Here is a 16,460-nt window from a genome sequence, read left to right as displayed (position 1 = left end):
TTGTGTGATAAATTAGTAGAGGGTTTGTTCATTGTCCTTGAGAATTCAAAGAATCTACTGAGGAGATAAGGTTTCACAACTCACGGCATTGTGACATGGGGACAAATGGGGAAGGGGGGTTGGGTAAACATCCTTGTTAACACAAAGATTCTGTAAGATACCACCCACCCACCGCAAGACATCCTGTTTTGCCCCCACCTGAACACAAGCACAACACGTGATCACCGGAGGAAGAATAACGACCCCCAAACAACAGACTGCGCAGCCTCAGAACAAGTCTCGACAAGTCGACAAGTCGACAGGTCTCGACAAGCTGGAACTTGAATGCTATAAAACAGCAACACTGGAAAGGGAAGTTGCGTGTCGTGGTGGAGCGGAGACTCCCCAGCCGCCCAGGACTGTTTTGATTGTGTCTGCTTACTTGATTAATAAAATAATTTCAATTGACCAGTAAATTGTGTGGTCTAATTTATAACACTTGCATGGGGGAGTGCTTGGAAGTACACCAGGGAATTTTGTAAACTCATAGGTGTGCGGTAACCCTTGCACAGGGAAGTGCTTGGCAGTACACCCCCATTTTTCAGAATCGGAATGTTAGTGTGTGGTACACTGCAGAAGGGAAAATTCTGTAGCACATACTGGCGAGGGTTAGGAAAAATGGGAAAATATGAGTTCCAGGGGACAGGGAGATATCCCTGGGGGAGTGCCTACCAATAGTTCTTCCTGAAGAATGATAAGAAATTGGAAACATAATCCCAAAATTAGAGGGATTGTAAAAGAAAAATAATTAAAAAAAAAAAAAAAAAAAGGTTAAATATTGTGTATCAGTCTGGACAAAAGAACCAATTAAGGAAACAGCAGTATTTTGGCCAAAATACGGGTCTGATGAAAATTCAGGCTTTAAATTTATGTGTAAACAATAAGATTCCTTTTTCAGAGAAGGAGCCAAGTTATGCTCCCTATAATCTTAATATTGAACTGGTGGCAGCAGCAGTCACTCCAGGAAGGGAGACAGGGACTGTAATTAACACTGTCCCTAAAGAAGGATCGTACTCTAGGCTCTGGCAAGAATTAGAACAAGGTAGAAGATATATTGAGAATTTTGCCTTCCCTGATACTAACAGTACTAACACTAACTGTGTATCCTCTTAGGTGAACTAACCCCCTCCTTACCATCGGAGAGGTTAGGACTTTTAAGAAGGAGAGGAAGTCTTTATTCGAGGACCCCAACAGCCTAGCTGAACAATTAGACCAATTCCTACAACCTTATTTATACTCTTGGGGAAGGGAATTATGTCTATAAGTATGTTGTTTACAGGGAAAGAAATGGGAATGATCAGGAGGAGAGCTGCTATACAAGAATGGTGTTATAAATGAGACTTCATTTATAACATTATAGTTTGGGGCAAGCAACTAGAACAAATCAATAAGAACATTTTAGGCTCTAGACCTTTTATTAGCCTCCCAAGGGGAAGTATGCACTTTAATAAATATTAGTTGCTGTATGTATATAAATGAGGCAGGATGAATTGAGACTGATCTCAGAAAATATCTGGAAAAGATCAAGATCTTACATAATGTAGTTCAAGGTGACACCTCGTGGGGTTTTCGAGATTTATGGAAGAAAATGACTTCTTGGTTACTGAACCTTTCTTAGCTTAAGCAGTTACTTGTAGGAATATTGATCTTGCTTTTATTAGTATTCTTAACCTGTGTATTGGTACAGTATGTATTTTGGTGCTGTATAAAAGGCCTAGATGATTATGAAACCTGGAAGTGTAACCAAATCAAGCACCAAGTAAAAACTGGTAAGAATTTTATGAAAACTTTGAATCAAGGAGTGCTATAAGCAAAAGAATTTGCTTAAGATAAAGAATAGGGGGGACTTGAGACAGGGAACAAGGTAAAGGATGTTGATTCCATAGGTCTTAGCTAAGGCAATTATATGTTAACGACCCCTAAGTTAAGGGAGTAAAAGAGTGTATGCATAGATAATGGCACCAGCAAGAACTGGCTTGGACTGCTGAAGTCTGTCAAAGAAAGGAAAGGTCAGAAGTTTAGCAGCGAGGAAGACTTCTGGCCTTCATCAGAAGACCACCAGAGTATCTCGGATGACCACCCAAGGACTCTAGTACACATGCGAACAGGGGCAGGAACCCATGTTAATGATTCTTCAGAGACCTGATGAATATGCAAGACACTTACGGGAAATTAAATGAATATGTATTTATCCCACTAATAAGCACACTGCACATCCTTGGTGTGTGTATTTGGCGGAGCGATCCCCACACACACACGGTGCCATAATAAAGAATACCTGCTTAATAACTTTGGTTATTGAGTTTTCACTGCATCACTAGTGAATTAATGAGGATTTGACAATTCTCTTCTGGGGCACTCTCCAAAGTCTATTGATCGTTTCACGTACATTTTGAAGGACACATCACATAGATGTAATTCTTCTCAAAGATCTCAATTTGACTCAGGGCAACCAGTTTTTTTTCAAGCTCTTTTTCATGTGCAAAATAGGCATTCAGAGCTACCAGGCAATGGATGAGCAGAAGAAAAGCAGAAGAAAAGCAGATGCAGTTTCAGCACAGATGCCTCCACTTCAGCAAAAGGAAATTTGGTGCATTATGAGGAAAGGAGCACTGAGATCAGAGGTGTGTTTCTATCCTACACCGCTGACATTTTACCAGGAGTCTGGGAAACCAGGAAGAAAAAAATCAAGGGATGGCTGATGATTTTGATGATATTTGCTCCTAACGTGCCTTTTCATCCATAGTTAGGCCCTGCTCTCATCCTGTCCACTTAATGCAGCTCCTGTTGATATTGAGTCAGAAGGACATATGGTTTTCTCCCTGGTAGAGTAATAGAACCAAATCTGAAATATTTTATGAACAGATGAGCCAAACCTTTACTATGTTTAGTTAGATAGAAGGAAGTCTAGAAACTCTGTATCTCTAGCGTCACCTTACCCACTAGTCAGCCTTATCTATAAGACCATACAGAACTCTGTCCCAGGATGGGGGAGGAGGTCAAGATAACCCAGGCCTGGAGGATGTGTCTGAAAAAGAATAGGTGAGGAACTCATGGTATGCATAGGTCCTTTGATATGTAAATGACTTATCTTAGTATGCATGCCTAAATTGACTATCGATGACCACCAGAAGACCCAGAAAGACCACCAGTAGAAACAAATGCACATGCATCCGGTACATTTACATATTTTAATGAGTAGGGAAACGGTATGAATATGTTAATTCTTTCTTGGAAATCTAATGAATATGTGTATTCTGTTTGTATATAACCCCCGTAGCTTGAACAATTCAGCACGCACACTAGGTGGAGCGATCCCCTGTGTGTCTGGCGCAGCAATTAAAGAATGCCTGCTTTCTAAAACTCCAAATTGAGTCTTAAGAGAACTTCTTTGATCGACTTTTACAGTAACAGTATGGTCCATGCAATGAAATATTTCTGACTGACTTACCTCAGTACTAACTGCTTCATCTGAGGGATTGATCAGGACTACAGTTTCTAAGACATTACTTGTATGGTGAAGAATTTTCTGACCTGCAAGCACAGAGAGAAAAAAAATAAAAGAAAATTTAAATTAAACCAGCCATCCAGCATGGTTTAAAACAGCACTTTCCATGAGCTAGCTATATGTCCCACCATTCAGTAGCTCTCTGGTAACCAAGAGCATCACACACTGGCCACAGCAGCTGAACTGGCTCATGTCTTCAGAAATATGTTATCATGTTGTCCTGTAATGGAACAAACTCTCCCTTGGAAAAGAAGAGGTATTGTCTATGTTTAAATAAACGTCCCTATAATCAAGTATCATTTATGTAGTACAGGACCAAAAAGAATGTTTATCATTTAACCTAAGCTCCCTTTGATCTGGGACAAAATACTCCTTCTGTAAGAAACAATAGAAAGTTGGCAAGAGAAAGTAGCCTTAAATTGTCCTTAGGTGACATGTGACCATATATGGATTAAAAAGGGTTAGGGTACTTCATCAGAAAAGACCACCAAAGACCACCAAGGACCCCCAAAGAAAGGAAGACATGCACAGAAGGTCCTGAAAAGGAGCCAAGAAGTATGACGATACATTTAATCAAGAAACTGGCATTAGGTGTGTGAAATGTGTTCATCTGATTCGTGTCAATATGGAACAATGCTAGGGCCGCATGATATGATGAAATGTGACCTTCGGTCTTACATATCCTTGTGTAACCACAAGTCTAAGAAAAACAGAGTGGTTAATATATATAGTTCTTGTATCTTGCAAAGGAATGGTCTAGCAATTCATGTCAATAGGGGATTTGAAGGGTTAACATTGATGCCCAGGCCTGAGACTAGGAATCACAGAATCACAGAATTTCTAGGTTGGAAGAGACCTCAAGGTCATCGAGTCCAACCTCTGACCTAACGCTAACAGTCCTCCACTAAACCATATCCCTAAGCTCTACATCTAAACATCTTTTAAACACCTCCAGGGATGGTGACTCCACCACTTCCCTGGGCAGCCTGTTCCAATGTTTAACAACCCTTTCGGTAAATAAGTTCTTCCTAACATCCAAACTAAAACTCCCCTGGCGCAACTTTTTCCCATTCCCCCTCGAAGGAGATAAGAGAAAGAAGGGTTTTGAGATAACTGCTGACTATTGCACAAGACACTGCACAAGTCTCTGACATCTGGCCCAGAGACTACCAAATGAGGAGAGAGATAAGCTGAAGGACAACTGAAGAACAAAGCCTGGGAGAAAGACTACAAGCCTTCAGCACAAGACCCCCAGAGGGACCACCGGAGACTGATACGTATGCGCCAGTGGGAGGGTTCGGATTCCAGGAACTAATTATAATAACCTTGCCTTTTCTAAGTAGTAATGAATATGTATTAGACTAGGAGCATAAAACCCAGCCGCCTGATGTAATAGGTGTGCGTCTTGGTGGAGCAGAGATTCCTGGCGCACCCAGCGCTGTTTGCTTGCCTCTATTTGTTTAATAAATTGTAAACTTTAATTGCAATCCTATTTGGGACTCAGTCATTTATTACAGGTGTGCTTGACTTGTGGAAAATCCAACGAGCACCCAGGCCTAAATAAGAGCAATAGCTCTCCTGAGTGTGTGAGAATTGGATTATTGCACACTGGGGAAAGGATCTGCTTTTTCATACAACAGCCCTAGGGGCCAGAAACTCCAGAAATTCAAGGCAATTAAAAAAAAAAACAAAAAAAAACTAGCAATAGCAATGGGCCCTGCCTCTTCTCCCTGACAGGAGGACTCCCTGTTACTCACCTTGGTCTCACTGAGCTGGTGTGGATCAGGGACTAGAGTAACTGTCACCAGCTGAGCGTATGGCCCTGTATTTTTATGGACTTATCTACACCACAGATATACCTGAGATTACACAGTCCTGTAACATGAACAGGTGGTTTTAAATAAGGTTTTCCAGGAACTATTAGCAGCTTAGCCACAGCAGCTGGAAAGCCAGCACGGGCTGCAAACTTCCCCTACAAGAAGCAAAGTGAATACTTGCAACATACACCTGCACTGCAAATTGTGAGAAACACTCTGTAGCCAATAACTTAGGCTCAGGCGAGGACCTCAGTGAAGTAGTAATTTATTCGTGATTGCAATGGCGGGCGCCCCACAAGCAGCAGAGAGTGCATCTACTAGTTCCAAAACACAGTTTATATACTTTTTGATGACAGGACCCTCCCCTGTTTCCCCACTGAGTGGGTAATCCAGGTTCACAATCTATCTGATGCTTCACAAACAATGCATGGCCTTCAGTAGCCAGCCTGTTAAATTTCAAATTTCTTTTGACATTTTTACTGCTTGAAGTGGTAATGTTTCTTCACTTATCTGACTTGACTTAACACCGCGATTTTCACCTAATTGTCCTAAGGAGACTGGTTGTCTGCATTTTACAAGGTCGCCTGCTAAGCTTTCTTATCACTGTAAGCATATCTCAGTACCACATTCCTTCCTTCTAAACAATGTAACTCTGCAAAAACAACATTTCTATTCCCACACTGTCAAACACAATTTGTGAAATTAGCAAATAACAGGGGTTGTCCCCCACTCCCCACCAGCAGCAGCACTGTCCTGCATGGCACACACGTGCTCCCCATCATGCATCATGGGAGCACTCTCAAGCCAGGTAGCATCCTATGTAAATCCCACGTGCCCAGACATACCAAATGAACCAGGTTAATTAAAACTATGGTGTTAAAACTCCCCTTTCAGCCTTTCCCTAATATTATTTAATACCAGGACATTGTGAGAAATTCCCTATCAGGATGGTTGGATACTTACCCCACCGCCCTGCTGTACTGATTAATCTTTCTCCTACTTACAAAAACTAGAAAGGGAAACAAGCTGCTAGTATGTAAAGAATTCAGGTAGCTATTGTTTCACATTAGTAGAGTAAATTTAGTGAAACCTTAGGCCACAGAATGAGCTCTGCATCACCTGAACCTGGTGGAGTCTACGCTCCACCAACACGCACATACGAACAGCAAACATTCTAAATATACAGAACATTGCTTTTAAATACTAAACTCGAGTACGCCTATACATATGTACAATCAGAAAAGATAACAAAAAATCCTTTATGTTCCATGACTTAACAGTCTCCATTTTCCATTCCTTTTCTTGATTAAAAACAACAGTCTCCATTTTCCATTCCTCATGAACAATATATCTTGCTTTAAGTTGTCAAGCAACTCAGTCTTCGGGCCTTATGTATCCTAACCTTCCCGGATCCAAGAAAAACATATCAGTCTCCTTTTCAAGGCCAATAGGGCCTGGGTCAAAAGGCACGTCCAGGTCAACAGGGGGCGTAACAGCAAAGGCCTGCGATGGCAGTAGCGGCAGGGGGGCTGATGGTGAAGCAGTCGGATCAGTAAACGAGCCCTACACCATCGGCTCCCCCACTACTACTGCCATCGCAGGCCTTTTCTGTTACGCCCCCTGGTGACCTGGACGTGCCTTTTGACCCAGGCCTATTGGCCTTGAAAAGGAGATGGATATGCTTTTCTTCGATCTGGGAAGAACGGGATGCATAAGGCCTGAAGACCGAATTGCTTAACAACTTAAAGCAAGATGTATTGTTCCCACGACTAGCCCTGGAATTCTCCTGTGTTTGTAATCAAGAAAAGGAATGAAAAATGGAGACTGTTAAGTCATGGAACTTAAAGGATTGTTTGTTACCTTTCCTGATTGTATAGGCATACTTGGGTTTAGTATGTAAAAGCAATGTTCTGTATATTTAGAAAGTTTGCTGTTTGTGTGTGCATGTTGGTGGAGCGTAGACTCCCCGCACACCCAGAGCTGTTGACTTGCCTTTTATACCTTTTATAAATATTTTTTATAAGTATTACTAAATTCAGATTGCGTTGAGACTTCATTTATAACACTGATACATGGGTACCATTACATTCTTGGTGCTTTAATTAAGATTCGACTCTTTGAGTGAACTCTGGATGCCTGGGGAGATCCATTCTGCTAGGGGAAACAACGCGATCCCCTAACAAACTGTAAAAAGCAATGATAGGCAACAAGAGTGAACAGACATGCAAAATACATCTAGCTCCTGGATGAATAATATGCAAGCAATTTTAGTGCAGCCTCACAGCCCATTGGCTTTCATACTTTGTGTATTTAGTAATGGTATTCATCTGACTGGGATTTGATGCAAGAAAAACACAACACTACTCTTGACTTTTTTTTTCTCACAGTAATTGGCAACTCTTTATCAGCATGTCTTTCTGTGAGAACTGCAGTAAGATTAATTATCAGCTGTGTTGTCATTGAGAAACTGGTAATTAGTCTGAAAACCAGAATAGCTTTCCCTTCCACGTAAACTGCATTCCTGAAAAAAACAAGAGCAGTGTCAAGGCAGTCTGAGTGGGTGGGTAGCCAGCCTTTCCCACACAGCCCCTGCCTGCACCCCTCCTGCACTCCTCCTCCTCCTTGTCCTGCCTGCACCTATCCTCCTTGCCTTGAGCTCACTGAGCTCAAATTTCAATGCATCATTTCTTGTTGCTCTGGGGAAGCTCTGCATATATAAACACATGCTTATATAAGCATATAAGCTTATAATCAAATGACAGAAAGTAAATAAGAAGGGGGGAAAAAAAGAATATTCTCAAAATGTGAGATGGGGTTGCTGTCTATTGTCTTGTGTGTGACAGTGCCTAGAGACTTGGGGCTAATGATCTAATTCATTTAAAGAAAGCTAGTTTTCTTAACATCTGTTCTTTTTGGTGTACTTATTTGAAAGCAGATAGACTGTATATTGTGAAAGGGAAAGAGGGCAGGTCTCCCTCTGTAGCATCCAGTTCTGGCATTAGCCTTTGTAATTAATTTTATTTTAGTAGCTCTTCTTCCTTGCCTAACAGGAACGCATACATAAGGTTACATTCAGTAAAACATCCAATTGCTCTGTTAATAGAAGATCCCCATGATCTGACAATTTAGTTATCCTGCAAATGCCCTGTGGGGGTGGTTACAGCAATGGAAGCAAAATAACTGGCAGAGCAGGGGCAAACCCATCTGGGCTGCTGCATTGTGGCAAGATATTGCTGCCCGGGTAGAGAACCTGGTTGTAAAGGTACACCATGTAGATGCTTGCATACCTGAGAGTCGAGCCACTGAAGAACATCAAAACAACCAGCAGGTGGATCAGGCTGCTAAGATTGAAGTAGCTCAGGTGGACCTGGACTGCCAACATAAAGGTGAATTATTTATAGCCCGATGGGCCCATGACACCTCAGGCCATCAAGGCAGAGATGCAACATACAGATGGACTCATGATCGAGGGGTGGACCTTACCATGCACACTATTGCACAGGTTAATCATGATTGTGAAATGTGCTGCAATCGAGCAAGCCAAGACGTTAAAGCCTCTTTGGTATGGAGCACGATGGCTGAAATGTAAATATGGGGAGGCCTGGCAGATTGATTACATCACACTCCCTCAAACTCGCAATGGCAAGCGCCACGTACTTACAATGGTGGAAGCAACCACTGGATGGCTGGAAACATATCCTGTGCCCCATGCCACTGCCCTGAATACTATCCTGGGCCTTGAAAAGCAAGTCCTATGGCGACGTGGCACCCCAGAAAGAATTGAGTCAGACAATGAGATTCATTTCCGAAACAACCTTATGGACACTTGGGCCAAAGAGCATGGTATTGAGTGGGTGTATCACATCCCCTATTATGCACCAGCCTCCGGGAAAGTCGAGCAATGCAATGGATTGTTAAAGGCTACACTGAAGGCAATGGGTGCTAGGACATTCAAAAACTGGGACACACATTTGGCAAAGACCACCTGGTTAGTCGACGCTAGGGGATCTGACAATCGAGCTTGACCTGCCCAATCAAAACTGTTATATACTGTAAAAGGGGATAAAGTTCCTCTAGTGCACGTAAAAAACATGCTGGGGAAGGCACTCTAGGCTACTCCTGTCTCAGGCAAAGGCAAACCTTGGGATTGCTTTTGCTTAGGGACCTGGATACACTTGGTGGGTAATGCAGAAGAATGGGGAAATCGGATATGTACCTGAAGAGGATTTGACTTGGGAAGAGAATAGTATATGATTTGAACTGTATGATGTTAATTGCTATATAATACTGTATGTCATCACTACTATGATGGCTATATGTCCTATTAATGGTATCACACTAACAGTCATGTAGATAACAATGAATGAATGTTAATAGAATTGGACAAGCATAGCTGTGTGATGCAGCCAGAACAGGCTTCAGCATGCGACGATCCAACATCACACACCATCTGATCTGCCCTGAAAGATTGTTGAGACATATGGAGCCCAAAGTCAGTCATGGACTACACAAACTCAGTGGACATTTTATATACATATATGAAAATTGGTGATTAATTTTCATAATATTATAATGGAAACTGTGGGACCCGAGCATGGCATAAATGGTATGGAATAAGGGGTGGATATTGTTCTGGTTTCAGCTAGGATAGAGTTAATTTTCCTCCTAGTAGCTGGGAGGGTGCTGTGTTTGGGATTTAGGATGAGAATAATGCTGATAACACACTGATGTTTTCGTTGTTGCAGAGCAGTGCTTACACTAAGCCAAGGACTTTTCAGCTTCTTGCTCTGTCCTGCCAGTGGGCAGGCTGGGGGTGCATGCTGCCCTGGTGATGTTCCCTCCCCACCTCTTGCCCACCCCCAGCCTGCTGGCTCTTGGGGGGGTTAGAGGGAGTCCTGATGCTGTGCCAGTATTGCTCAGCAGTATACACAACACTGGTGTGATACCAATGCTGTTCTAGCTACAGGTGAAGAGCACAGCACTGTATGAGCTGATACAGGGAAAGTTAACTCCATCCCAGCCAGATCCTGTACACCTGGAGACACAGCAGAAGTTCCCTGTTCAACCATGTGGGTCTTCTTCCCTGCCAGCTCATCTTACGGCACACTGGGACAGACTGCCTCTGGGCCTTTAAGACTTCCTTCTTGAGGAGCGTCCAGCTTTCCTTGACCCCTCTGCCCTTCAGGACTATTCCAAAGGGACCCCCCCCCACCAGTGTCCTGAACAATCAAAGTCTGCCCTCCAGAAGTCCAAGGTAGCAGTTTTACTGACCCCCCTTCCTGACTTCCCCAAGAATAGAGAACTCTACCATTTTGTGGTCACTCTGCCCAAGACAGCTCCCGACCACCACATCTCCCACCAGTCCTTCTCTGTTCGTGAACAGTAAGTCTAGCAGGGCACCCCCTCCAGTAGACTCACTAACCAGCTGCGTCAGGAAGCTATCTTCCATACTCTCCAGGAACCTCCTAGACTGCTTCCTCTGGGCTGTATTGTATTTCCAGCATACGTCCGGGAAGATAAAGTCCCTGTCCTGGTTTTGGCTAGGATAGAGTTAATTTTCCTCCTAGTAGCTGAGAGGGTGCTGTGTTTGGGATTTAGGATGAGAATAATGTTGATATCACACTGATGTTTTCATTGTTGCAGAGCAGTGCTTACACTAAGCCAAGGACTTTTCAGCTTCTCACACTGTCCTGCAAGCAGGCAGGCTGGGGGTGCAGCAGGAGCTGGGAGGGGACAGACCCAGGACAGCTGACTCAAACTGGACAAAGGGGTATTCCATACCATCTGACGTCATGCTGAACAATTAATATGGGCGGACTGGCCAGGGTGGGGGGGACCGGCTGCTCGGGGATAGGCTGGGCATCGGTCAGTGGGAGGGTGCGCGAACGGCTGTGTGCTGCTTAGCTGCCGGCCGGGTTAAACCACAACAGTCCCCCATGAGAACAAGCACCGGCAATTGTATGACTTCTGCCAGCTGCTTATAGAACGCCTCATCCTTCTCTTCATCCTGGTTTGGTGGTCTATAAAAGATCCCCACCAGAATGTCTGCCTTGTTGGCCTTCCCCCTGATCCTTATCCATAGGGACTTGACCTTATCATTCCCAGCCCCGAGCTCAACAACATCAAAACACTCTCTAATATAGAGAGCCACGCTACCGCCCCTTCTTTGTTGCCTGTCCCTTCTGGAGTGCTTGTAGCCATCCATTGCAGCACTCCAGTTGTGGGAGTGGTCACATTTCAGTGAAGGCAACTAAGTTGTAGTTTGCCTGCCGCGCAATGGCTTCCAGCTCCTCCTGTTTGTTGTCCATGCTGAGTGCATTAGCGTAGATACACTTCAACTGAGCCATTGCCTTCACCCCCAACCCTGGCATTGCTCCCCCAGGCTCATCTCTATCAAGCCTCATTTCATCCCTGTCCCCCTTCATACCTAGTTGTAACTTTTAGCCCTCTTTAGCTTTTAAGCCCTCTCAACGAGCCCCAGCAGCTCCTGGGCTGGGATCCCTTTCCCCCTTTGAGATAGGGGGGACCCTTCTGCAGCCATCAGGCCAGGTGTCAAGTAAACCACCCCATGGTCAAAAAAAAAACACAACAAAATTCCTGCAGTGGCACCAGCCTCTCAGCCATGTGTTGATCAGCTGGTTTTTCTGGGTCCTCTCAGTATCCCTCTCTGCCATTGAAGGGATAGAGGAAAACACCACCTGTGCTCCCACTCCATCCAGTAACCACCCCAATGCCCTGAAGTCCCTTTTGATAGCCTTCAGGCTTCTCTCAGTGATTTCATTGCTGCCAGCCTGAATTATCTCTAAGGGGTAATAATGGGAGGAGCGAACCAGGCCAGGAAGTTTCCTGGTAATGTCCCTGACCCAGGCCCCAGGGAGGCAGCAGACTTCCCTATGGATAGGGTCAGGCCGACATATGGGGCCCCCTGTTCCCCTCAGAAGGGAGTTGCCTACAACAGCTACCCTTCTTTCCTTCTTGGTGGAGGCAGTCTTGAGGCATGGAGTAAAATTCCTTGCCCTAGACAACCTCATGGGTGGTCCTTCCACCACATCCTCACCTACCCATTCCTCAAGCTCCAGAGCCTCAAACCTATTGTGTAAGGATACCTGTCATCTTAAGAGAAGGTTCAGTGGTGAAGAAATTTCCAGGGTGAAATATGACAGTTAGGCATTGAATCTGTTCCCTGATAGTCTCCTTGGCAACATAGCCTGCAACTTTAGGTATTGGTAGCCCTCGGTCTAACTGATAACCGAGTCATGTCCTCTGGGTGAACTTTGCTCATTACAATCTCATTATAATGCCAAAACACATTTCCATCCCAAAAGCTACTCACCTCCAAGGTGCGACCACCCCTCACTGAGCATGGGCTCTGAATTTCTCTGAGCCTATACCTTTAAACAAATGCGAGAAAAATTTATACCAATCAACAAAGACACGTATGACTGAAGTCACTCAAGCTCCACACAAAAGTAAGAAAATAGTATAAAAATGGCTCAAGAGAAGGAAAATGTAGGGGAAGACACCATCACAGATAAGTTGTAAGGACATCGCTGACTTCGGGGATCAGTTGATGGGCTGAACCTCTCTTCCCCCCCCCACAGGGACTCCTATTGGGTAAGATTTGAACTCTCGGTTATACCGAGTGCTTCCTCGGGAAACCTAACATTCTCTATAGAGTTGTTTCATAAGTTAGTACATGTGTAGTTGGTTGTGTTTTTCATATTCTGGGTATTTGTGTGAGAAACAAAGTTGTGTTTTTGCAGTAGAGAATTACTTTTCTGTATTCCAAGGTAGTTGTGTAGTCATAATAACGAGAAATGCTAAGTAGATAAGTGGACAGTAGAAGGCCTCACTGTTCCAAAATAAGGTAGAAGCTTGAGAGAAACAGGATGAGCATTATGAGAACAGCAAAACAAAGATCACGAGTTCTCAAAACATGAGAAAGGCAAAATTAAAGGGTTGAAAAAAAGAAAAATTGTACATATATGGTAAAGAGGAGCATCGAGTAGCTTGTGAACCTGTAGTACTCAGACAATGAGGAAACAGGGGAGGTGATCAGGCATCGGGTAATAGGGAATAAAAGGTTATGATTTGTTTACTAAAATGTGCTCCTGATTGACAGGACGCCCGCCATTGCAATCACGAATAAAATAGCTTCACAGAAGATCCTGTCTGAAGAAAATTATTAGAGATTTTTCTCACAATTTGGGGGCTCGTCTGGAATCTTGTCGCCTGCCGAAGATCTCTTGCCACCACAGACAGGAAGGTGCACCCCGCTGATTTCAGTGGTGCCATCGGGGGTGGTGGGTCATCTCGGTATGGCCGGCAAAGGACTGAGACTGTTAATCTGAAGACAGACTCTGCGAAGCACTGGGGAGAAGGGAGGTCAGCACAGACATACAGAGACACAGCCCAGATATAGTTCAGCCCAGATCGGGAACAGGCACGGGGATTACTGCTGATAACCCAGACTGGGAAGCCATGCACGGACCGAGGTAAGGGAAACTTTACCATATCTTGCCTCGGGTTGGGTTTCGGGAGACTTGTGTGGAGTGTGAATGAGATGCACTTTTAGTGCGAAGCGAGTGTGGAGTCCCGATCCGTGAGGTTCTGTAGTCCCATGAGGGGACGAACAAAGTCCCCTCGGCTGGAGAGAGACAAAGCGAAAGAGAGACAAGTGAAAGAGAGTCTCGGGGGGGTTGGGCCCTTAGGTGTACGGTACCCCGAGCACGGTGAATTGAGGTGCTCAGCAGTACACCCCACCTCTGTCCTAATCCTAGGTGAAGGCGTGTGGTACCCTGTGGGTGGTAAAGTCCACAGCAGCACGTCTGGAAGAGATGGGGATTAAGGGTTCCAAGAGTCAGCAGTGTGGGGTTAGAGACCCCGGCATTGTGCCTAAAGATAGCCCTTTGGAGAGAATGATAAGGTTTTGGAAAAACAAGCCAAAAGCTAGGGAAAAGGATTAAAAAATATGAAAAAATATTTAAAAATGGTTTGACGTTGTGTAATTGTCTGGCCTAAAAAGCTAATAAAAGGAACTTCAGTATTTTGGCTAAAATACGGGTCCGATGAAAATTCAGGCTTGAAATTTATACGTAAACAATAAGGTTCCATTTTCAGAGGAGGAATCAAGTTATGCTCCCTATAATCCTAATATTGCACCGGAGGCAGCAGCAACTGCTCCAGGAGGGGAGACAGGGACTGCAATTGACGCTGTCCCTGGAGAAGTTGCCGGGGAGCGCAGAGCGGCAGGAGTGGAGGCGGGGGGTCCCGGTAGGGCCGTGCAGGGCCAGTGCCACTCCCCCCTTACCAGCAGAAAGGTTAGGAGTTTTAAGAAGGAAATGAAGTCTTTAATTGAGGGACTAGCAGAGCAGTCAAATCCATTTCTAAGGCCTAATTTGTATTCCTGGGGGGGAAATGTCAATCTTGGGTATGTTATTCACTGGAGAAGAATGTTTAGGAGGGGAATGATTTGCCAGGCAGCTATGCAAGAATGGGAACGAACTAACCCCCCCCCTCCCCCGACTGAGAGTAATTCCGATAGAGCAGAAATATCTGCTTATCCATCTGAAATAGTAACATCCCACAACATAGAAATCCTATGAGAGACTCGGGGTCAGAATTAGAAAGTACTCGGGGATGAATCCTGAGGACTCGGTAGCCTAAAGGCTCTTTAAAGTTCATTTTGTGATTAAAGTCTGGCCAGATATACAGAAAAAGTTCCAGAAGGTGAGAGGATGGAGTGAACAGTGCAGGTAGTATGAAGGTGTATGCCAGGAGGGGAGATGAGAAGGAGAAGCAGAGAGCAAAATAAATGGTATTCACAGCATACTGGGTAGTGAGGCAAAGGGGGAGATCCTGGAGGGCCCAGGATGGAAAGGAGAGGAAGAGAGATGGAGGAATAGCAGACAAGGAAAACTACCTGTGTTGCAGCCTAAATCCTAGCAGGGACAGGCTTTGAGAAGATGTTTTAAGTGTGGACAGGCCGGCCACTTCAAATAGGAATATCCAGAGCGGAAGAAGGAGAGACTGCTGTTATAAATTCAGAATAAGGGAGTTGGGGCTTCTCAGAAAGCTAGTTCCCTGATAAATGAAAAAGTGTACCTCAAGGGTTCCTCAAGTGTACCTCAGTGGGGATTATATGACAATTACTGTTGCGGGCAAAACAGACTTAGCATAGGAAGATTAATAAAATTGATTACCTATTGCTGACGGTCTGGAGCGGTGAGAAACAAAGAAACAAGCTGGGGGCACCTTCCCCCATCCACTGACTTCCACCTCGTCCCTGCTCTGAGTGGCACGGGGGGGGAGTGGGGGCTGCAGTGGAAAGGTAGTGGGTTTACGTGGCAAGGTTTCGGTAGCAGGGGGCCATAGGGGTGGTTTCTGTGAGAAGGATCTAGAAGCTGCCCCATGTTTGGTAAGGGCCCCACTGCTGAACAGAGCCGAGCCAATAAGTGATGTTGTTTTGCACCTCTGTGAGAGCATATTTAAGACAGGGGAGGGGAAAAAAAAAAAAAAACAAAAAAACAATGCTGCCACACAGCACCTGGGAGAGTGAGAGGAGTGAGGAACAGCCTTGCAGGCGCCAAGGTCAGTGAAGAAGGAGGGGGAGAGGTGCTCCAGGCGCCGGAGCAGAAGTCCCCTGCAGCCTGCGGTGAGGACCATGGCGAAGCAGGATGTCCCCCTGCAGCCCATGGAGTACCACGGTGGAGCAGGGTTCCACGCTGCAGCCCGTGGAGGAGACCACGGTGGAGCAGGTGGCCCTGCACTGACGGAGGCTGCCGCCTGTGGAAGACCCCTGCCGGAGCAGATTCTGGGCCAGACCTGTAGCCCGTGGAGAGGAGACCACGCAGGAGCAGGTGACCTGGCAGGAGCTGCTGCCCATGGGGGATCCAGGTTGGAGCAGTTTGCTCCTGAGGGATGGACCCCGTGGTACGGACCCATATCTGGAGCAGTTCTGGAAGAGCTGCTGCCTGTGGGAGGCCCATGCCAGATCAGTTCATCAAGGACTGTATCCCGTGGGAGGGACCCCACAGCACAGGGGACGAGAGTGATCGAGAAGAAGCGGCAGAGAAGAAGCTCTGTAGACTGACCAT

The 16,460-nt window shown here is 45.1% G+C and overlaps 1 protein-coding gene across 1 annotated transcript in view; it reads right to left on the bottom strand.

Moving 5' to 3' along the window:
* The window catches only part of LOC311220774 (microtubule-associated protein 1B-like), a gene marked incomplete at both ends in the record, with an annotated part of 75,691 nt that overhangs the window by 19,542 nt on the left and 39,689 nt on the right, over positions 1–16,460 (bottom strand). Inside the window, one exon of the mRNA XM_084304358.1 lies at positions 3,491–3,573. Coding sequence (XP_084160484.1) covers positions 3,491–3,573 — 83 coding nt within the window. The remainder of the gene's footprint in view (positions 1–3,490; positions 3,574–16,460) is intronic.

The sequence above is a fragment of the Netta rufina genome (genome assembly GCF_964035555.1).
Source record: "Netta rufina genome assembly, chromosome: W".
NCBI classification, from domain to species: domain Eukaryota; kingdom Metazoa; phylum Chordata; class Aves; order Anseriformes; family Anatidae; genus Netta; species Netta rufina.
The sequence above is the reverse complement of the archived record's forward strand: the minus strand, read 5'-3'. Positions and strand labels throughout refer to the sequence as shown.